Genomic DNA, 24,218 nt, shown 5'->3' with positions numbered 1-24,218 from the left:
TATCCTTACCATATGTCTCTACTTCTGTTCCCGGTGAGCAGACCACTTTCCCTCATTTATCAGGGAAAGTACCTAATACCAAATGACAGAAAGTCAGGGAACAAAAAATAAAGTGAAAGATTTGAAATGTTGAAAATAAAGATAAGAGACATGAATATGGTCACTTTTTTAAAAAGGGACATATACTCCCAAGAGGATGCGAATCACAAAAATAAAGTGTCCGCTTAATGGCAGCTAGAATATCAAATAGCATATGGGAAATTTTCCTCTTGGGGTTTGCTTGAAATTATTCTGAGCTATGCCGCTCTTGCCAACCAACCATTACTTCTTGCATCATAGTCAGCCCAGAGTTTTTAAAATATACTTACTGTGTTTATTTGATTCTAAGATGCAGTCCTGTATGTGTGACACATACTAATTTCAGTACCACCTGCAGAAAAAAAATACCTGTGATTCTAAGACATACCCTGTCTTTAGAGATGTTTACATGGGGAAGTGTGTCTTAGAATTGAAGAAGTACAGAACTTTATTTTGAACCTGCTTGAGTTTCAGGATAGGAAACATTTAAAACAACAATAAAGTAAGAAGCAAAATATATCAAAATCTTCACAAAAGAGCTATACCTTCAATTGCCACCCAAAATGCAGAAAAAGCCTCATACCAGCTTTCAAAGTTTTGCTGCTTTTTTCATCAGGCAAAGATGCTAAAATCATACAGGAGAAGAATAGTGAAGATATTTGAGTCACAGACTTTCTGCTTTCAGTTCAGATGGTATCGAGGGATTTCAGTGTAGTGAGGGGCATGTGAGACCAAGGACAACGGGCAGTGAAAGACAGATAATAAAATTCAGCTCCATTTGCAACCGAATTCTTTTTATAGAATCGTTGAATGTGACGCTGGGACCATTTCTCTTTCCCTTAAAACGTTAGTCCAAACAAAACAATTTCCCATTGCTTCCTGAAGACATGTGTGAGTTTCCCTAGTTGAGTCTTGTATCTTTACAATGGGTTTACGTTACAAATAGTCACAGAATTGTCATAGAGCAGTGTCGCCCAACTCTGTATGGGGCAACTCAGCTTGCATTTCAGATTGCTTATTTAGGGCAGAAAGAAACAGCTTGAATGCACATTCACTGCTCAAAAAAGGAATATAATAGGAAATGTCAAACATGTGTGTTGAAGCCACTTGCACATAGCTAATAGTTTAGGTAGTTATTTTCCCTTCAATAAGCAATATGTTTTGTCCACAGTAGGCAGTAGACATGTTATATTGGGTATCATAAACACTGCTGGAAGAATATTCACCAAACAATGGGAGCTTCACAAATCTAGCTATCTGAAGCCTCTTTGTTATTTGGATATATGAAGTTTACAATCCTGGCCAAAGCTATCCATGTGTTAATTATAACTTGTGCCCCTTTGAAATGACTAAACTTGTTCTTGTTGTGTGCCTTCATGTCATTTCTGACTTATGCCAACATTCAGGAAAGCTATCACAAGGTTTTCTTGGCAAGGTTTGTTTAGAAGGGGTTTGCCATTGTTTCCTCTGGGGCTGAGAAAGTGGGACTTTCCCAAAGTCACCCAGTGGGTTTCCATGGTAAAAGGGAGATTTGAAGCCAGGTCTCCCAGAGTCCTAGTCCTACAATCAGGCCACTGTAACACACAGTCAACTACACATACTGAGAACTGCAGAGGCAGAATTGCTGTGTAAAACTTTTTCTTTTGAGGCCAAGTATTTGATTGAATACTTGGTCGAATGTGCAGTCATCTACCGTAATGTTTTGCTGAGTAGACTAACCAGTCACTAAGAAATGCTGCAAACTTCGTTGAAATTAGCTGTTTATTTTCTGTGCAGCATATTTTTCTTGGCTGAGTTTACTTCATCTGAAAAACTGTATAATTTCTGAGCAGCATGTCTGTTCTGTATGTATGTTTGCTTGTGGTAGGAAAGAAGGATAGTGATGCTTTCAAGATTGTAAAACTAAGGTTTGCTTCACCTACAAGAGCTTGTGGATGTTACCTAAAAATCTTCCATCTAGTCAGCTCTGGCCATGCTGCATGTGGAATTCTGACAATTGCATTCTAATAACATAATTTCCTATGATACTTATAAGCTGGAAAATAGGAGAGAACAGAGGGTTATATGTATGTGTTAATGATTCAGGTACTTCAGTATCAATGGTGTACATTTTTATATGCTTGATTTTCACACACTATAAATGGTATTTTAGATTTATGTGGGTTTTTTTCTCAGTGGAAAGTGGTGTCCACGTAGAGACACATAAATGTGAAGTGTCTGTAGGCTTTTAACAGTTATTCCAAAGTATCTCAGAATGTGACCATTAATTGAGATACCAGGAATGGCGATGTGTCTTTGAATGTGCGACTCGTTTGTATCACAATTTCAGTGTGGATGTTGTTGCTTATAAGAGAGCTGTATAAATCTGCACAATATGTTTGCATGTGTGATGCTATACATTTAGAATGAAAAGTGTATTAGTAGTTAACTACTGTCTGTCTTTGCAGGGTGATCAAACAGCTTTGCATCGAGCTACAGTTGTAGGGAACACAGATGTAATAACCACTCTTATCCATGAAGGATGCTCTTTAGACAGACAAGACAAGGTAAAAAGGAAATGCATGAAACCAGTAATAGTTTTAGTATTTTAACTATTTAGAAACTAGAAATAATTTTAAACCATTGTCTAAGTTGTTTGGATAATTTATAGTGGAACTTTTGAGTTCTGACTACAATACTGAACACCCCAAACAACTGAAAACCTTGGAAAGTGTTGTCAAATTGAAAATGCTAGTAATATTTGTGTTAGTTATTTTTGTAGTCTAAACTGTCGTAAAATTTCACTTATTGCCCGGCAGGGTTCTTTTCCAGTTCATTCCCTATCATGTAGTTTTATAAAAAGCCCTGCATGGCAAACATGATGCTTCCTGTTCCTTGTCTTTGTTTAAAGTACTCGACTCAAGTAGCAGTGAGTATCTTCAAGTTGCTTCTGACTTATGGAAATCCTAAGGCAAATCTATCACGGAATCTTCTGGGACTGAGAGGGCGTAACTTGTGCAAGGTCTCTCAGTGGGTTTCCATAGCCAAGCATGGTTTCAAGTCACTACACAATGCCTGGCTCAACCACGGTTCATAATAATAATAATAATAATAATAATTATTATTATTATTATTATTATTATTATTATTTATATACCATCCTATCTCCCCGAAGGGACTCAATTAAGAGTCATATGATAGTCATATGTACATCATCATTGATGCTGACTAGAATTTGCTCCCAATCAGGATTTGGGACTAAATTGTGGGTTTCCAATCCTGGTTATGAGTGAATTGATTGCCAAATGATTAAATAAAGTTCTTCTACTTCCATGTACCCTAAAGTCCTGTTCTGATGGGCTGGGAAAAACTTCAGAGTAAGTGTGGTGGGCTGGATGTGGAAAGAGACTAAAAACTGTGTTTCTACCATGAATGTCACATTGGATTTAAGCCATTGTTAGCATTAATTAGGCAAATATTGGTACTGATGTTGTTGTTTATCTGCCTGGTAACTGTTGTAAAATAAACTATTAAGTAAGTAGCACTTTACTTCTGTTACATTAGCAACAAAGAATTGTCATTTATATGCAGGAGAGGCAATCTTCCAGATATTGTTGTTTCCAGTTTCCAGAAATCCTTGCCTGGACTGCCAGTGGTGAGGAATTGCAAGTTTGGCAGTATTATCTCGAGGACCATTGGACTCTCACTGTTACAGTAAAAGTTGTGATATGTGGCTTCACATGTGGCTGTTACTATGCAGGACTGGCCACCTCCTGGAATGAAGTTTTAAGAGCCATTTCTCAAATGCTTCATATTTCATAACATAAAATCGTGAAGTCCAAAAGACTAATCAGGATGCTCCTGGCAGACACTAGAATTAGAGGTTGCTTCTCATTGGAAATCTCAGTGGGAAATGATTAAAACAGAGGTGGTTAGACCATGACTGGAGATTATCGCTATCAAAGAAATTGATCTGCAATTTGAGGCATAGGCAACACAAATTTCTAAAATGTGGTATCCATTGACGTGTATGATACAGTACTTTTTTAAAAAAGCCTTCTAATGATGAAATTAAGTTCTGGGCAAATGTGTTTTGAGTAATAGCAAAGAGATCCATGGGGCACACTTTCTCCAGCTCTGGTTTATAATGGTCAGGATAAATTTGTCTGTTGGAAGAGGAAAGGCATAACAGTAGATATAATACTCTCGATTTTTTAAGCCATTACCACAGAAAAGTTTCAGTGTCTTTTTTTGTTTGGTTTGTTTCATGTGTCCAAACAGCTTTGCGATTTGGAACAGGTAGGATCAGCCTCATTACGACATTTCCTCATGTGAAGATAGTTGTCTTAAGGGCTTTTTTTCTCTGTATCTGCTTTTCAGGATGGGAATACAGCTCTTCATGAAGCCTCTTGGCATGGTTTCAGTCAGTCGGCCAAACTCCTTGTTAAAGCAGGAGCCAATGTTCTGGCCAGAAACAAGGTGAGATGCTTGCAAAACAGAGCTTTCAAGTTTGCTTATTCAAAATATAAAAAAATACTTCAAAAATGGAAATGTTTCCTCCAATAGTGACATTTCTTTATTGTGGTGACATTTCTCATCAAATGGCAATATATTTCTTGGCAAATAATGTGTCATTTTATTTTAATTGAACTTGTGTAGAGTCTTCCCCTGTGAGGAATTTTCCATGTGGGAAAATGTCTGTTTTGACAGCTGACACACGCAAAAAAGAGCTCAGTTGTACTGAATGTTATTGCATGAATTATGGTCAAGTCACACTAAAAGGGTTTATGCATCTTAGTTGTGATTGAAGGGATTTATATTAGAATGTGTGAAAAAATGGTAATAGAAACCTAGCTAATTAAATGCAAGACAACCAGTTTCTTTCAGATGGTAAACCCAGGGAATATTATATGTTTTACATAAGGTTTTCATACTTCAAATACTTGAACAAAATCTCTTCAAAAACTGTTGAGGGATTCATTATACTTCCAGGTCTTTTCCAACACTTTCTATGTTTATCTTATGTTACAGGATGTTTGTTGTGGGGCGATATAGGACATACATTATGAGATGCTTTCATTCCCAACAGGCATATCAGTGTGTGCACATGTGAATGATTGTTTGCTTACTTCACAGAATAGAAAAAACTTTCTCTCAAAGAGCTTATAGTAAGTTGAGACATGGAAAGTGACTGATGGTGGAGTAATGGAGCCAGGATGCCGATAATGAAAGATATGAATAGTTTTGGTAGCCGACGTATGTATTTGACATACCAAATAGACATAAGGGAGATTGTTGTAAGACAACTATAGACCAGAGAGAAGATGAGAGTAACCTGAATGAGAGATGACTATGACAAGGACTAAAGGTTTTGCCAGGAAGAAAAATGTCTTAATATTGTAAAGGGAAGAAGACATGTCTTGGCAACAGACTAAATGTGAAAACCAAAGAAAAGAAGTCAAAGATAAAATCAAGTCAATACATAAAGTCAAAGTACAAGATTTTTAAAGAAAAAATAAAATTTAGAATTTAAACTTTCTGCGTATGAGATAACAGCAATACAGCCAAACAAAAATATTAAAAAGGGAAGTATTACGCACCAGAGAAAGAAATGTAGTATCAGACTTTTTCCTGTAAAACAGAAATCGTATTTAATATTGAACATACAGTAGTGGATAGATGAATCACAAAGTAAGCCCAAAGTATGCAAATACCATTCACCAGAAATAGAAGTATAAGCTCTTGTTGCTGAAATTAGACCAAGGTAACTTAAGGGAGATATACTTCCATTTCATAATTCATGAGAACAGTGAGATGAAAAAAACAGCAGGGTGGCTCAAGTTATGTCTCTTAAATTGCAGGTTGGAAGTGTTGAGCCAGTCAGCTTGTCTGATTTTTTTTTTAAAAAAAACATGTATTTTATCAGGTTCATAGTTGGGCCTCTTAAGGTTTTTGAGGCATGGGATTTCGCTAAATGCTTCCTATAAGGAAAGACATGATTTAAGAGTGTAGTTACCTTTAAGGCAGCGGTTCTCAACCTGTGGGTCCCCAGGTGTTTTGGCCTACAACTCCCAGAAATCTTAGCCAGTTTACCAGCTGTTAGGATTTCTGGGAGTTTCTGGGGACCCACAGGTTGAGAACCACTGCTTTAAGGAGACAGGACCTAACATTTCATTGGCCACAGGGGAGGAAGCAGAGGGTGGGAAAAAGAACAAAGAGAATCAGAGGCTTCTTGGTGTATGTTCTGTATCACCAACTATATAAAATCCTGGAAACCTTCCCATAAATAATAGAGAACCAAATGAGAGGAAGTTCTGTGATCTCTATAATGAAATAGAAACAGATGCACTATTCATATTTTATTATATCAGACAGAAAGGCTGATCAAAATAAGATACAAGATTGCAAAATTTGCATGTGTGAATTATATAGCTCTTTATAGTAATGTCAACCTTTAAATCTGCCATCCACTAACTCCACTTTAGCTTGTTGTTCAAATGGAATTAGTGGATGGCAGATTTAAAGGTTGACATTTAAATCTGTCATCCACTAACTCCACTTGGGCTTAGATCCAATAAGCACACCAGAGGAGCTCAAGTCTCTGCAAGTGTAGAAATATCTTTCCCAAGATGCTGCTTCTTTGCCCCCAGTTCTTCCCTGGCAGCACAAGATCTGCTGGGATATTCACCAAACTACAACTCCCATCGTTCCATAGCATTGGCCCATGGCATCTACAGTGTAGATGCAGCCCAAGACCTTCCACCTCCTGCTGTTCGGATGAGGCAAGTCATGTTGTATGAAGAGGTATGGGATACCTCCTTCCTCAACATCCTTAAAGATACATATACTGGTGTAACTGGGTTTGTGTTATGTTTGTGTATGTCACCTATATGGCCAGTATGTTTCCCCTCCGTTCCTCAGTTCAGAACTTGGTTCCTCCTCTTCACTGGTATTGTTACATTTTGAGAAACGAAAAACAATCCGCTTCTTCCAAAAATACCTTTGGGACAAGGACAAGAGAAATTACGTGTATAACATGCTGCAGGAAAAGCAACAACAGCCTTGCTTTCCCTTTTGTCACTTACTATCTGTTAGTTTGCAGATTCCTTTCTGTGTGGAGGTCAGGTATATTCAAAAGCAGTGGAGAAGAAAGGTTAATTTGTTTGTTTGCTTTGTTCATGTACTTCGTGTCCTTTCTAGAAATGACTGTGTTCTTCCCCTCTCTCTTTTCTAAGGCAGGTAACACGCCACTGCACTTGGCTTGCCAAAACAGTCATTCGGAAAGTGTTCGAGTCCTACTGCTTGGAGGTTCCCGGGTTGATATCAAAAACAATGTGAGTATTACTAAATATAGATACAGACATATTTGGCTTTTATGTATGGATGAAATAAGAAGTACCGTGTAGGTCAAAAGATATATTATTTTTCAAAAATGACATATTTGTTGTAATATACATAAAACAAAATAGAAAGAAAAAAGAGAAACACTCTGAACAGAACAATACTATTCCACCCTCCAAACCATGGATGCAAAACTATTATTCACGTCCTTATTTCTACTTAACTGGTATTTAAACTACTTAATAATCATACAGAAAAAAATCTCAATATTTTAAACCCACAAGTGCTGTCCTACACTTTTAAGAGATTATCAAAAGCAAGCAAAGTAGATAATTTGTCCATTTCTGCCATTCCAAAAATCTTTTATTTCCAATCTACCTTTGTTGGTATCTCTAGATTTTACCATTTCTGAGCATGTAAAAATCTTGCTGCCAGAATCAAATAAATTCACGCTTTGTAATTCTAGCCTTTAATCTTCTTATTCAATAATTCCAATAAAAACAACTCTGGTTTCAACAGTACTCATTTTTTAAAAATCTTGTATCAGCAACTATATCTGCCTCCACTATTTCCTCACTTTATCACATGTTCATCACATATGGTACAAAGTTCCTTCTCGTCTTCCACATTTCTAAACTGTATTTTTAGATCCTTTATACATCTTATGAAAAATACATAATATGTCATCCTTAACAATTTAAGAAAACAAGAACATGTAAAAATACATTCTTACATTGTTAAGGATTATGTAGCATTAGTGATCCCCCTTTGCCCCAGTTTAAAATAAATAAGCAATGATTTTGCTACTAAATGAAGGCACACTCCAGTTGTCCCAGTTTGGCAGTGACAGTCCATTTAATCCTTTGTTGCCCCACTTTTTCAACTGCTTTTAAAACGTCCCAGTTTCTCTCCCCTTCTCCCATTTTCCCTTTTCATCCTTGCTTATATCAATTATTACTGTATGAGTTTAAAAAGTGGAGAACTTTAGTTTGCATTCAGTGAAATCAGTATTTTAGTAGAGTTTGGGAATCACTGTGTTATATTATGCTCATTCCCAGCTACGGTTGAATAGGATTGCACCTCCCAATAGCCAAAATGTTTTTATGGTGACCTGCATTTCCCCCTTATTTTTAGGCAGGAGATACCTGTTTGCATGTCGCAGCTCGTTACAATCACTTACCCATCATTAGGCTACTCCTCAGTGCTTTCTGTTCAGTCCATGAAAAAAACCAGGTCAGTGCATGAATGCCATTGTCACCGTGCTCCATTTTCTATAAGGCTTTCTGGGTGGAAGATGTTTCTTGTATTTGAAATAGATTAACTGGGCTCTGAAGTCCACGGAAAGCTCCTGGAATGCCTCAATTCCATATTACTACTTTGCTGTACAATAGATATCCTTTTGGTTTTAAGAATGGCCTTAAAGAAATGCTTTGTCATGTCAGAACATGCTGTTGCCATCCCCATTTATGGTTTCTGCACTCCCTTCCTTGAAATTCTTTCCAGAGTAAAAATTGCAACATTGATGTCAAGACTTAGAACATAGTTCAATAAAATGAGTTTTGATTATACAGCTTTTTTTAAAAAAATGTACCAAATAACTGGCTAAGTTGTGCATACTGAGAAGTCGTAAGCAACAATTGGCACATGAAAAAAGGAAGAAAAAACAACAACGAAGCACAAGTTGAGAGCCTTTTAAAAATCTTTTCCCCATCAGAAAATAAGAATGTATAGTGACTTACCAATCCCACCCAACTGTATAATATCAATATTACGTGTAAATTTACTCTTTCAGTGGTTTTTTGACTTACAGCAACCCTAAGATGAACCTATTACTGGTTTTACTTGGCAAGATTTGTTCAAGTTGTTGTTGCAATTAACGTCCTTTTAAGTTGAGAGAGTCTGACTTGTCCAGAGTCATCCCTAGTGAGCGAGGATTTAAACTCTGGTCTCTGAGCTCCTATAACATTCAAGTACATCAGTCCAGTTTTCTGCCATTGATGTAGTGATATTTTATATAACCAAAAATACCACAAATAACTCTGGAAGGAATATTTATATTTTCATGACCATTGTAATAGTAGCAAATGCTACTATTACAGATTTTTCAATATATTCCTTAGGGATGTTGTATATTTGTATTTCGTAGCTGTGAATTTTCTCTCAAAAGACTAAAATAAGAGATTTTTCTTTAGTAGCCTGTCTTTCTGTTCAGTAGCCCTTTTTGAAGCTTATTTGTCTTGATTAAAATGTTCATCAACGGGAATGACCACATGTGAGTTGTAATTTTTTTGGTAACTTTTAGGTTGGCGATACAGCACTCCATGTAGCTGCTGCGCTAAACCATAAGAAGGTAGTCAAACTGCTGTTGGAGGCAGGAGCTGATGGGACAGTAGTTAACAATGTAAGTCCTCTTCTTACTCTTTCAAGCTATTTGCTGCTCAGTAGTGGCTTTGCCAAAATGGCTGGATGGAAACGTTGCATATACACATATACATAATGTTAGAAAATGACATCTCCCCACAAAAGTCAACATTGACACTGAAATACAACACCACCTGAGCTCTGTGAGTGCAGCATTTCTCCAAATTTATTTAGCAGAGAATGTTTGAGGATCAGGACATCCATAGGGACACCAAGGTGCTTGTTTATAAAGCTGTTGTCCCAACCCTTTTATATGCTTGCAAAACATGGACTGTTTACAGATGTCACACTCAACTGCTGGAACGATTCCATCAGCATTGCCTCCGAAAAATCCCACAAATCTCTTGGTAAGACAGGTGGACAAATGTCAGCGTGCTGGTAGAAACAAAGACCACCAGCAGTGAAGCGGTGCTCCTACACCCTCAACTCTCCTGGACTGGCCACGTTGTCCATATGCCTGATCATCATCTCCCAAAGCAGTTACTATACTCCCAACTCAAGAACGGAAAACAGAATGTTGGTGGACAAGAAAAGCGATTTAAAGATAGGCTTAAAGCTAACCTTAAAAATTGTGCAATAGACACAGAGGATTGGGAAGCCCTGGCCCTTGAGCACTCTAGCTGGAGGTCAGCTGTGCCGAGACACAAATGGAAGACAAAAGGGAGAAACGTGCCAAAAGGAAGGCGCATCAAGCCAACCCTGACCAGGACCGCCTTCCACCTGGAAACTGATGTCCTCACTATTGAAGAACATGCGGATCAAGAATAGAGGTCCGCAGTCACCTTCTTATCCATTGCCAAGACACTACACTTGGAAGGCCATCATACTTGGACAATGAGGGGTCGTCTAAGTAAGTACACATAACAAGGTCATGTTGGCAAAATAACTTTCTTGTCTAATGCTGTCTACAGTCTATACTCATATGTGTTTATAGTTTTATTGACTGTGCTGATTTCTCATATTCCATTCCTGGTGCTTTGATCAAACTTGATTTGATTATGCTTTTCTTTAGTAAATGTTATAAAAATATGTTCATATACCAGTGGACATATATTTTAAATGCTCTGTGCCTCCTTTGTCTCCTGAATGTCTTCTGAAGAGAATCACATTTCTTCTATTGTTACAGGCTGGTCAGACCCCGCTTGAAGTTGCACGTGAACACAACAATGCTGAAGTGGCCCTTTTGCTCACAAAGGCCCCGCAGGTATGTCTTGGGTATAACTCAATAGTACACTGTTTAGCAAAAGTACTCTGGAGTCAGTATCTCTCACACAAATCAAATCGAGGAGGTTCCAGATTTTGTTAAAGATGCATGTCTCACAATGGGGTCAGATCCAGACATAGTAAGTATACCATAATAACTTGAGTCGAATGCACACATTTTTTCATTAAATTATATCACCAAAATTAGGGTGCATTAGATTTGATGGTGCATTAACTCAGTAAGAGGATGACAGGTCCAATGAGGTAGGCAAGCTCACGTCAGGGAGGGAGGCCATAGGAATGGCCAACAAGAAAGGAGGAACAGCATCTTGTAATTGGCCTTCACTTCAGTCTGATTCCTTTTTTCCACTTTCCAAATTCAGCAATAGACTCCAGTAAATCCAGTATATCACTTGAAGCCAATATACCATGAGCTTGGTGTGACAACCTACTCTAAATCTAAAAATGACAACCTAATCTACATAAATTAAACATATAATTGAGTCTGATTCTAATGGATAGAATTTAATGTACAACAATGGTTTTTTTAAATTATAGAAACTAGCTGCAATTTTGTTGTTTCTATTGCATAGTTTTAGAACAGCAACTATACTCACTGTTATTCTTCATTTGTTATTAATTTGTTCAGCATTTTAGGAACCAGCAGATATTTTTAAACTTCCCTTTGTATCACCACATTAAGATGAGTGGTTCAACCTGGATGGGAGTCAGACTTAGTCATACTTTCTCCTAGAGCCATTGAAATCAATACAATGTAGGTTAGCTGATATCCAATTAATGTTGATGGTTCGAATTGAAGTGTGTGCGAGATTGCATCTACATTGCACTATTAATGCAGTTTGACACCACTTCAACTGCCATGGCTCAATGCTATGGAATCACGAGAGTTGTAGTTTAACAAGGTGTTAAACTTCTCTACCCAAGAGTGTTGATGCCTTGTCAAACTACCACTCCCGTGATTCCATAGCATTGAGCCCTGGCAATTAAAGTGGTATCAGACTGCATTAATTCTACAGTATAATTGCACCCTGAGTCTCAGCCCCTCCCTAAGGTACTAACTGGACACTTCTCCATATGCAGGTGTCACGCTTTAATCGTGGAAGAAGCTTGAGGAAGAAGAGGGAGAGACTCAAAGAAGAGAGACGTGCTCAGTCTGTACCAAGAGATGAAGTGGTACAAAGCAAGGTAAAGCCAGCTTTGTGTATTTAGAAAGCAAGGAATGTGGTCTGAGTGCTGCAAAGCCCCCCGGCTCCTGAGAAACGGTTTGAAATGGATGTGTCTTGTGTCATTTGCTCTAACAAGAAAGAGCTTTGTATCCTTGAATGCCACTTGAGTGATGCCCTTTTAGTTGCTCTTGATGGTTCTACATTTCGGGTTCGTGTAATCTCATGAGCAGGGCCAAGAGGAAGAAGATGAAAGCAACCATCTGGGTCCATTTCATCTTTTCCTATGAACTCTTTTATTTCGGAACAGGGCAGTGCCTCGGCTGCTGATGACACCAACAGCAGTGATCCAGCCCCTCAAGGGAGAAATAACTTGAAAGATGACTCCCAGCTGCCTTTGTCCGAGCTCCGAGGGAGGAAGAGCAAAAAGAAGAAACCAAGGGAAAAGGTACCATTGAATGAAATGTGATGGAGGGGACATGTCATTTTCCTTTCAGTGTCTCATTTCCCATTCTATACAGCATAGATTTTTCATCAGTGCCTCCTTTTTTGGACCACTTAGGCCTACAAGTTTAAAGAGATGGTTACATAAAACCTAGAATCAGGATTCATTTCTGTTAATGTTTAATGTAAGTTGAAAGCAGTATGGAAAGTAATTTGGGAGTATATGGTAACAACTATTAAACACAGACTTTTTGATAAAATTCATCTTTCAGAAGGTAAATTGTTATGAATAAAAAGGCCATCAGATTGTTTTGTGTTTATTACATTTCAAATACATTAAAATACACTAGAGTAGACATTGGGTGATAAGACAAGAGAAATAACAATTTACCCATTGTTCTTGTGTACTTTTAATGGTTTTATTGAGTTCTATCAGCTATATGATGCGCAATATATTTGACAATTATCCTAATATGGAGATTATCTGAGATTCTGCCAGAATGTTAGGAATAAGTTCCCAATGATAACACAAACATGATTTTTGTTCTTGGGTTACAAATGTCGTTTTCTAATTGTTTCATAAAACAATTGTTTCCATGCTTCCTCAAAACATGGAAAAGGTTTATTAAACTGCAAACACTTTGTTTTTGCTGGACATTCTGCAGCACATTTTGCTCTAGTTTTTCAATGAATATCTCATCGAATCTCAATCAATTCAACCTAGTTTGTGGCAGCCACAAAAACAAATTTTCTGGAGTATAACAACTGCCTTCAAAGGAAGTACCACACAGTTAAACAGGAAAGAACACTTTCAAACCAGGAACAGATTTTTTTTCCCAAATATTGTTACATAGATTACCATATACAATAGAGTCTCACTTATCCAACATAAATGGGCGGGCAGAATGTTGGATAAGCGAATATGTTGGATAATAAGGGGGGGATTAAGGAAAAGCCTATTAAACATCATATTAGGTTATGATTTTACAAATTAAGCACCAAAACATCATGTTATACAACAAATTTGACAGAAAAAGTAGTTCAATATGCAGTAATGCTAAGTAGTAATTACTGTATTTACGAATTTAGCACCAAAATATCACAATGTATTGAAAACATTGACTACAAAAATGTGTTGGATAATCCAGAATGTTGGATAAGCGAGTGTTGGATAAGTGAGACTCTACTGTATACTTGAGTATAAAGTGAGCTTTTCAGCCATTTTTAGGACTGAAAAAACACCCCTTGGCTTATACTCGAGTGATGGTCCTGACCAGCTTAAATTCGGGTTGGTTTATACCCGAGTATACAGGTAATCAGAGTTGGACAGTCTTACCTCATTAAAGTCTTATTATTATCTTAAATTACCGTTTTATGTAAATATTCAAAAACATTTAACCTACTGACGCCTCAATTAATGTAGTTTTATTGCTATTATTCTTTTTATTTTTTAAATTTACCAGTAGCTGCTGCACCCTCGTCTTATACTTGAGTCAATACGTTTTCCCGTTTTTTTGTGGTAAAATTAGGTATTTTGGCTTATATTCGGATTGGTTTATACTAGAGTATATAAGTAATTACGGTTTGACCATGAAAAGGACTACTGTACATTGGAAGGTGTTGGACTCTCTTTTGTTGTAGGTTTTTAAACAGAATTTTGTTATGGAAGCTTTTGACTAGATGGTCCTTGCTTTCCTTTAAAGTTTTATAGTACAATGCTTCTGTGAATCACTGGAGTAGTATACCTGGTCATAACAGATGTGGAAAACTTCATAATATGTAGGGTAAGAAAAGTAATTAAATGGGGGGGGATTAGCATTTTATATGCCAATCAGCCACAATGTTGTTGTTCTTGTTTTAAAAAATCAGGTTTCAGCACTCTCTGACCCCACATCCCCAGCTGACCAGCAGATGCCTTCTGGCCCACACCAGAACTTGCCAAAACGTAGGAGCAAGCACCGCTGCTCATCTCCACCGCCACCCCATGAATTCAGAGCATATCAGCTGTATACACTTTATCGTGGGAAGGATGGGAAAATCATGCAGGTAACTAAGTAGTCTCCCACTGGAGTAGTATTAATATGCTGATGAAATAAATCAGGAAGAGATTTTCATGAAGCTAACCATATTTCGGGGCCACAGTGGCACAGTGGGTTAAACCGCTGAGTTGCTGAATTTGCTGATCGGAAGTTCAGCAGTTCGAATCCCCGGGGTTAGGTGAGCTCCCGTTGTTAGCCCCAGCTTCTGCCAACCTAACAGTTCAAAAACATGCAAGTGTGAGTCGATCAATAGGTAGCGCCCCAGCAGGAAGATAATGACGCTTCATGCAGTCATGCTGGCCAGTGTCTATGGACAATGCTGGCTCTTTGGCTTAGAAATGGAGATAAGCACCAACCCCCAGAATCGTACACGACTAGACTTAATGTCAGGGGGAAACTTTTACCTTTAATAACCATATTTCAGATTTAATTATTTGCATGCCTTTTTGGAAAGTCGTGTAATATGCAATCATATAGGTGTGCTCTCATTGTTAAATTATTTGGATTTTTGAATTAATCTGGTTATAAGGATAGTGGAGACAACATCTTAAATCCAGCTGGAAGTTCCAGCTGGAAGTGATACACTGAATACATTTTTTTGCATTGATAATTGTGTGTATGTGTGTGTATAACTTTTTAACAGAGAGATTAGGAAAGCAATGGGAATACAGTATGAGTTTCACCTGCGAAGTATTTCACCTCTCCATGTATTTTTATTCATTATCAGATCATATGTTTCCATGTGTGTAGTGCAAATTGAAAAAAAAACAACAATGATTTTTGACGGGCGAGCCTATGCTGTGGTTCTGCTTGAAGTCCATTCTTACTGCAGCATGTGCATCAAGTTGTTTCTTTGCATTTTTGGCTGTAGTCCGGTTTCTCCAAAACAGCTTGCTCTTTACTGTAGCTTTCTTTCTTTAATTAAAGGGTGGGCTCACATATCTGGATCCAAAGTGAGCACCATATGGACCTAGGGCTCAGACCAGGAAAGATTTTTATAGTCCTTGACCTCTCCAAAAGCCCATGATCTCCTTTGGAATAAATTGTTCCAACTGAAAGTCTTCAGAAGTGGCAATTGTCTTGGGATGGTCAACATCAGGATATGGTCATTTTGTTTTTGCACTTTAGATAGTGTTCCTAGAATATCCCAAAAGTAAAGAAATACCCCCTGGATTCATTGAAAATGCCCCATCCTGGATCTAGGCAGATTTGTTTAATTATCAGTTGCAACCAATGTTTTTAAACATAGACTGGGAACTGTTCAAGTGCCATAACTCTGGATTATGTCAGCCGTTGTCCCTTTTACATGAATGTGTTAGGTAATATCCAGTGTGCAGACAGTTCAGTAATCTGTCTTAAAGGTTTGTCCAACATGCTGCCATTTTTGCTCTCTTCTAGTACACTGGTGGCACTTTATCTAGGTTGACGTTGAATGGGATTTCAACCAAAATTGGTGTATCTGCTATTCTCTTCCTGTAGATTCCAAGCAGAGCTGCCTTTGATGTACTCTTAGCCAGAATTAATGTTAAGATGGATGGTTGTGTTATTGTGGTTCTTCATTTCTTCCAGGCACCAATAAATGGATGTCGTTGTGAACCGCTGATAAATAAAGTAGAGAACCAACTGGCAGCTGCTGTGGAAGAAATCAAAGCTGAGTTTGTATCAGTACAGGATAAGATGAATAGCAAACTAGGACAGATGGAAAACAAAACACAACACCAGGTAAGGAAGCAATCCCAGCATCAAGTATTTCTGGAGCACCATGAGAGTGATAAGTGACCTCCTTCATGGGGAAGCTGCTTGAAAATCTTTCCTTTTCAAGCTGTTCAGTATGAAGCAATTGCCACAAAGCACAGCTGCAACACAAAAGCTGTTTCCTGCAGCTGCTTCATGTGGTGACCATGATTTGTAGGCCAATATAATGTTAACCACTTTAACATTATATATCTAGAACAGTCAGTTGTTGCTAAATAGGCCATGGAAAGAATTGGAGAAGAGTGGCAAAATGGAAGGGGAATTTCTTCTAAAGTCTTCCTTGGTCACTGTAAGTAAATTGGTAGATTATGGCTGGGATCCTTTTGGTGATTCACAATCCTTTTCACTGGCATATCACTTTCTTAAGTCTTAAATGGGAAACTCATAAAAACATGTCGCAGATCAGCTGCAAAAAAGGTCATGGATTGACAATGACCACCACTTTGAGTAGCACTGCTGTTTCTTCAACTGCAGGTCCTGTCCCCAAATGGGGTCTCCTTAATAAATTTCTGAACATCACCTAGTGGCTCTTTTAGACATCTACATTAATCTGTTGTGCAGGGTTTATAGTGAACTCTACAGAAGATGCCTCAGCTGTACTTCATAAAAAGGAAAATCAGTCTGTTGTCGAAGGCTTTCATGGCCGGGATCACAGGGTTGTTGTATGTCTTTCGGGCTGTGTGGCCATGTTCCAGAAGTATTCTCTCCTGATGTTTCGCCCACATCTATGGCAGGCATCCTCAGAGGTTGTGAGGTATGGATAAATTAAGTAAGGAAAGGAAAGAATATATATCTGTGTATAGTCCAAGGTGTGTCCACACCTTGGACTATACACAGATATATATTCTTTCCTTTCCTTACTTAATTTATCCATACCTCACAACCTCTGAGGATGCCTGCCATAGATGTGGGCGAAACGTCAGGAGAGAATACTTCTGGAACATGGCCACACAGCCCGAAAGACATACAACAACCCTGAAAATCAGTCTCTTTAGCAAGCTTTGCAAATGCTAATTTGTTATCAGTGTTTGATTTTTATACCTATTTTATATACCCATATACCTGGGGTCATGTAAAAATGTCTTGGGCCAAAGGGAGCAAGTGAAAAGTTTAAGAAATTCTGATGTAGACCATGTTGAGGAATATGCAGTTCACCAGAAGTAGCTGCATTATATTTCCCATAGTCACTGAATACTGACCCATTTAGCCTTTTGCTGTTCAGTGTTGGACTCTTAATAGCATTTGGAAGGACACAGGTTTTTCATATCTCTATAAAGCACTTGCCAGCGGGTCTTTAAAATGCTGAAGTTATTTTTTAATGCTGCTTTGTAAATATTTGTCTTTAGATTTTCCTTTTTGATTCTCATTTCTACTCTTAACAAAGTCAAAATGATGAAAGATGGGATTGAGGGAGGTTTTGTTATGTACTAAGATTTAATAAGTTAATTCATGCACTGGTGTGATTTCTGCTGAACCTTTATTTTCCATCACAGCTCCGCGTTTTAGACAAATTAATGGCGGAGAGGCTGTCAGCAGAAAGAACAGAGTGCCTTCATCGCCTTCAGGAGCACACGGAGCTGGAAAAAGCTGAAGGGGAGAAACGCCAGGTAAAAAAGAAAATAAAGACATAGTTGATTATGTGAATAGATGAGGAATTTGAACATTTCTGTTAAAGTGCAAAGAAAAGACAGGATGCTTATCTGAAACCAAAAAAGTTAATATGTTTTCTGGAGAGAAATGTCTCGTTATAATGGGAAAATATTTTGTTCCTTCACAGCTTTGCTGAATAGCTGTCAGTATGGTATTTAAACACATTTCTTTTTAGTACAGTAGTTCTTAAAGATTCACTGCTTGATTGCTGCTGAATTCCAAATTATGATTCCATATCCCCAAACATTCTGGTAAAATAAATTACTCCCTTTTTCATTTGATTTTTGTGTCATCCTTTTTAACTGCATTTCAGGAAGATAACATCTGAACTCCCACAGAGCCAGCAGGAAAATATTTTCAGTTAAGCATGAGGCAAACCCTCTCTGAACACATCTTGCCAAGAAAACCCCATGAAAGGTTTGCCTTAGGTTCACCATATGTCGGAAACTACTTGAAGGCACATAGCAACAAGATGAAGTGAAAATGGAAATAAATTGAAGAGATTCAATGGTTCTTCTCTAGTTAGGGCTAAGAGAGAAACTGTTCATCTCAAACTCTGAAAACAGTTATGAACTTCGACTTTCCAGCAGGTCTCCATCCAAAAGTTCAGCCTGGGAAAATGCACACAACAATAGTTTATTTAAATTTTCATTTTCTTATCCACAATGGAAAAAGAAAAGGACAAAAGCTACTTCACTTAGATCATTTCCGACCAAGAATCAATATTGTGAATTATGTGATAGAGTGGTTTCATTACTTAGAATTGATTGAGGAGGTCAAGGTTCTGCTCTCAAATTTGCCGCAATGCTTATTCAATGATCTTATGCTCAGAAGCTAGAAAAATAATTTCTTAAAGTGATAATTTGCAGAATCATGTAGTCAGTACTAGGAGATATAATCTAAAGAAGTAACTTTTTCAAGCTACAATTGGGAAAATTATTCACTTATCTTAGAAGAAGGTTGTGGTACAGATGTGCTTAATAGCAATAACGCTGCTTGAAACCACTGGTATTTTTATGGATTGAATACAGCAACATTCAATATAAAAACACAGTCACATTTTTCTTTATTTCTAGTTGGTCCAGTGAACAGTAATGCTTCAATCTCAAGATTCACTGCACAATAGCATTTATGTACCACTTATGGAATCTTCTGTCAATAGGAAAAACCCATTGTCACAAATCAAGAAGTAATTGCCATCTTCCACACTAATATGAATATGAACATTTATTTCAGTGCTATAATAACATTCATCTCTATTCCTTTGATCCATAAAGTGAGCATGCCTTTTACTAAAGGTGTAATGTTAAGTGCCCCATTAAGGGATGTTATATCCATTGGATTCAGGGCTTTATCACACAGTAGATTTGTTGCATGAAGGCACTGGCTTAGTTCCATGTTTGATTTTTCCTTATCACATGGCTGTCTTGTTATTGCAATGAATTTCTAGGCTATTGGATCACGGCTTTTCATTGATGGGAAAATCCTGTTGGTGGCTTCATTTTTTTTTTCTGGTGTGATCATTTTATCCCTTTGCCGTTAGAATATTCTGGAAGAATGAGTAGTAGTTTCCTCCCTTTCTTTATCCTTTATCTGGATAAAACCATGTCTCCGTACTCCATTTCCCCCATTTTATTTTATTTTATTAAAACTCTGTCTTGTCATTATTGCACTTACATTGCCACCGGGGGGAGGGGGGCACCATGCTGCAATTATAGCACTGCCCTCGATTTGTGAGAAGATTTAAAATGGTGCAATTGTAGTATATTAAAAATAAAAAATATATAGAAATACATTTTAAGATGTGCTTTTAATTGAATGTCTTTTTATGATGATGATGTATTTTAACTGTGTTGTGCCCCACCTCAAGTCGTAAGGAGAAATGGGTAATAATAACTATTATTAGTATTAGTATTAGTATTATTAACACGTATGTAGGGGAGACATAGGTAGGATGGTGGGGTGAAGTATAATAGTGCGAGAAATTTATTTGTGAAAACACAAGTCCCATATTGGGGAGAATGTGTTAACCAGTATGTTTCTGTTTACTTAATCAACATGATTGCTGGGGGACAGCACACTGATGTGACAAGCCCTCGGTGGCTGGGAGAAATGGGAGGAAATATGCATAAGATCAGCAACAGTTAAGGAACTGGGAGCTAAAACCCCTCAGATTTGTTTTTCCCCCCCCTTTCTTCTCTCTAACAGTTGTCTTTGGTGGGGGAACTGAAAGCCTGGTGCCTGTTAAAACTTCAGAATCTAGAACTGAAGCTTTCTGGAGATTCCAGATCTTCAAGGCCCAAGTCAACTCTGTCCACCTGTGAATCACTCACCGAGACTTTGGATACCGAAAACCTTCCTAGTACAAAAGACTGCAAAGCTAGCCAACCTCACCTGCAGTGTGATGGGTCCCAGCAGCATTCCTGCCTTGCTCTCCAGAACCCTCTGCCTGAAGACCCTGGGAGGGGAAGGCTGCCAGCCACAGAACAGAGCTATGGGAAGCAATATTTTGTTGCTCATCAACCCACCACCTCAGGTATTTTGTTTTGCTTTTGCTAGCAATTTCTAGAGGGATGTCTATGTCTGTCTGTGGCAGCAGAACAGACACAAGAGGATTGTGGAAGCAAAGAGCAAATTTGTTAACCTAATTCCAGCTGCATAACTTTCTTTTTGATTGTGGATGTCATAAATTCCCCTACCCACATCACAAAAGCCCTATTTGTGATGGTGTATTAAAAACACACACAAGTCTTCTTTCGATGTAGCACTTATCTAGTGGCCAACTTGTACGTGTGAAGTAGCCTTCTGCTTTTCTCTCTTTCTCTTTTATCTACTATTCATTTATGCCTCATCTCTCTTCCCTAATTGGGACTCAAAATGGCTTAAATTTTTAATTGAACAATGCAAATAAGATCAAAAAGTGAATATTAAAATGCCATTAAACTGTTCACAATATTACATTTTTTAAAATCTGCACTATGAAAGATAAAATTCAATTAACATAAAAAGGAATTCAAATCCATTCAATTGAAAACAATACAATATTCTGGGTCTGATTGTTTTAAAAGCCTGTTCAGATCAAAATTATGTTTGCCAATGGAAGGACAGCAAAGAGGGGACCATTTTGAACTCTTTGTCTGTCTGCAGCCATCAAGAAAGCCCTATGATAGTAAAGGTTGGGTATCCCTTTTTAGAAATGCTTGAGACCAGAAATGTTTTGGTTTTGGGGATTTTGGAGTTTCTGTATTTGCATATAGGTATATAATGAGACATTTTGGGATTGAGTTCCATATCCAAACACAACATTTATTTATATACATAGCTTGATGACAATTTTATACAATATTTATAATAATTTTGTGCATGAAACCAATGTGTGTATACTGAACCATCAGAAAGCAGGGATCTCTTTATCTCTTCCACCCATGTGGACAATTTAGGAATGTTTTTGATGTTAGAATTCCGAATAAGGGATGCTCAACCTGTATCTGTATTTTCATACCATTGCATGTAAATGGAAATGCTAATCATTGTGATTAATTACAGGAACTGAGCAACAGTTAGTTGGTGCTGCTCCACCTCCTTCTGGAGCTTCTCCGCAAGTCGTCCGACCAAAGGACAAAGCAGGATTAAGCAGGTTGCAACAAGAACTGCCACCGCCAGAATACTCAGGTTCCAGATTAAGGCATGTCAAGGTACAAACTGCTGCACAGGCCTTCGCCGACTTTGCCAAGGCAGAGTTGCAATCTGGCTGCTTGATAGATAAAGGGACTCAAACAAAGAAGGGGACCAGAAATGGCCAGTTGAAGCACAGAGCCCACCAACATGGAGGGACTCACCTTGGGCAGCCCTTGCCAACCCATCCTGCACCACCTTCTGCCTCAGGGGGCAATGAGCCCAGCCCAAAGCTTGCAGGCACCTCTCAGGCCCTGGAAATCACTCAGTACTTCTTTGAGGCGGTGTCCGGTCAGATGGAGAAGTGGTACGAGAGGAAGATTGAGGAAGCGCGGAGTCAAGCTGATCAGAAAGCCCAAGAAGACAAAGCAGCCCTCAAAGAACATATAAAAGGTTTAGAAGAAGAACTGTATAAACTGAGGACTAAGTTGCAGAAAGACAAGTAGCCTTGGTTCTTGTTCCTGCAAAGACTCTGGGAGGACTGCAATTTTTCACAAACAGCAATTAAGCTAATTTGGGGAGGGATGGAATGGGGAGAGATGGGAGGATTACGCTGCACCATGTTTCAATGGTCTGTGGCCTTCCAAGATGGTGAAGACTGTATTTGGAATCTAGATCTCTTTTCTAAAATTAGCACTTCTTTTCTGTTGGGTCGGCAATGAATGTGTAACCACCATGGTTATGTATGCAGTGACTTGTAAACATCCCACTTACTAGGCACCAGCCACTGTGATTAACAAGGTCTGTTCCCCTGTGGCTTAGGATTGTTTCCACTCCTTGACATAAGCAATCTCCGTTGTGACAAAGAGAAATGAGATACCTGCCACAATTCCCCCCTTGCTCCATGATACCATGCATAAATAGAAACCTCCATCTTCTGCTTCTGAATTGACAGGGGAACAGATCCCTGTCGATTGCAGCAGCTACTGCCTGGTAACTGAGGGTTGGGGTTTTTTCGTGATCCCTACATATTACATCAGGGAATATGTTCAGATCATGAATATGAAACAGTCACAAATGTGTAACTGTAGATTACACATTCATAACTGCCCAAGTGAATTTCAGACATGTTTATTTTATCATCCTATAGCGTGCCAGATGTGATAGCAATTCTGTGTAGGATGTCCTTGCGTGACCTACTTCTGCCCATGATAGTTCTAAGGATTAGTAACACAGTAACACCCCTTTCCTCCCATCTAATGCCTGTGCCATTTTATAAATATTTTTGAAGTTTTATTTAATCTTTTTTTAAAAAAAGCTGTGCATTCCCTTGTTAAGCCACTTAATTTCTGGAGTGCTCATGTATCCTCTTGCAAATTAAAAGTAGTAAGTGGCCAAACCTAGCTAGACTACCTCTGTCCAAGCCTACACTGCCATTTAGTGACTCCTTTGTGCTTCTCTACCTTGATCCAGCTAGGGCTATATGGGTGCGGAAACTGGCTCTTCTGCACATATCATTGTCTGTAATAGGCTGGAAGTGGTTCCCAACCTCAAGCCACCCGTTTGTGCAGCCAACATGATTCTCTATCAAGACACAATCTTGTTGTTGAATCTATCGCAACAATTGGCTGTAAATAGCATAGCTGGCATCCTGCATTGCAGTGATGGATCTGTAGCTACAATACAAATTACTCACTGAATCCTCCCTTAAACTACAGGAGCCACTCTGAGCAGTGCAGGTCCATAGAAGTCAAATTGGTGCTTCAAAAAGATGCAGTAGCTCCTTCCTGTCCTTGAACTGAACTTCTCATTGTATTGTTGGCCAGGGTGGGATGGAGCTCTTTGCACCATCCTGATATGCCCCCCTCAACCATGCCACAGACGGATGCTCAGAGCAGCTTATTGGAGTTTAAATGGGATTTAAGGAATTGAATCCTTAGGTCATTTGCAGCTATGTTTACATAACTGGAATTGCAATGTAAGACACCAGCCCATGATTTTAAATAGTAAAGATCAGATGATCTGTGGGCTGGATTCAGTGCCTAAAGCACTCCTACATCAACCACAATATCCTTACTAAAAATTTGGCTAAGTCATCATTACAGGTTTGCCTGTTTCACAGTAAAGGGAAAAAATAAAATGTTTTCCAGTTGTACAAAACTCTTTACCACTGCTTTAATTCCTTGTCTCTTTTCTGTTTGCTAATACATAAATGTGTGTTTCTATCTACACCTGAGCACATGCGTTTGATCATTGTAAAGCAGCTACTGTCAAAATGGGGAAAATGTTTCAATGCCAGAATCAGCTTTTGGGAAAATAGCAGTTGGCCACCTCTGCCTAGAATAAAGTTTATCTTCAATATATTTTCCCTCTATGGATGCAAGGTTTAGTAAAGTCTGTCCTAGAATCTTCCTCAAGGTTGGCATGCATAATTTGCCTGTAACACAATGAGATGCCTATCTCTTCCAAACATAAATGGCATTCAACCTTTTATTTTAAAAGCCGCTTT

The 24,218-nt window shown here is 38.3% G+C and overlaps 1 protein-coding gene across 6 annotated transcripts in view; it reads left to right on the top strand.

Moving 5' to 3' along the window:
* Positions 1-23,938, top strand: part of ankrd6 (ankyrin repeat domain 6) — a 133,005-nt gene extending 109,067 nt beyond the window's left edge. For 5 of the 6 annotated variants that reach the window (XM_062980776.1, XM_062980784.1, XM_062980780.1 and 2 more), the window contains 13 exons: positions 2,526-2,624; positions 4,438-4,536; positions 7,293-7,391; positions 8,533-8,631; positions 9,701-9,799; positions 10,946-11,023; positions 12,124-12,228; positions 12,517-12,654; positions 14,520-14,696; positions 16,259-16,411; positions 17,938-18,051; positions 20,303-20,630; positions 21,641-23,938. In XM_062980776.1, the coding sequence (XP_062836846.1) occupies positions 2,526-2,624; positions 4,438-4,536; positions 7,293-7,391; positions 8,533-8,631; positions 9,701-9,799; positions 10,946-11,023; positions 12,124-12,228; positions 12,517-12,654; positions 14,520-14,696; positions 16,259-16,411; positions 17,938-18,051; positions 20,303-20,630; positions 21,641-22,215 (2,163 nt within the window). In that variant the 3' untranslated portion in view covers positions 22,216-23,938. The remainder of the gene's footprint in view (positions 1-2,525; positions 2,625-4,437; positions 4,537-7,292; positions 7,392-8,532; positions 8,632-9,700; positions 9,800-10,945; positions 11,024-12,123; positions 12,229-12,516; positions 12,655-14,519; positions 14,697-16,258; positions 16,412-17,937; positions 18,052-20,302; positions 20,631-21,640) is intronic. The other variant, XM_062980790.1, reaches the window with a different exon arrangement.
* The last annotated feature ends 280 nt before the right edge of the window (positions 23,939-24,218 follow it).

The sequence above is a fragment of the Anolis carolinensis genome, chromosome 1 (assembly GCF_035594765.1).
Source record: "Anolis carolinensis isolate JA03-04 chromosome 1, rAnoCar3.1.pri, whole genome shotgun sequence".
Classification (NCBI taxonomy): domain Eukaryota; kingdom Metazoa; phylum Chordata; class Lepidosauria; order Squamata; family Dactyloidae; genus Anolis; species Anolis carolinensis.
The sequence above is the reverse complement of the archived record's forward strand: the minus strand, read 5'-3'. Positions and strand labels throughout refer to the sequence as shown.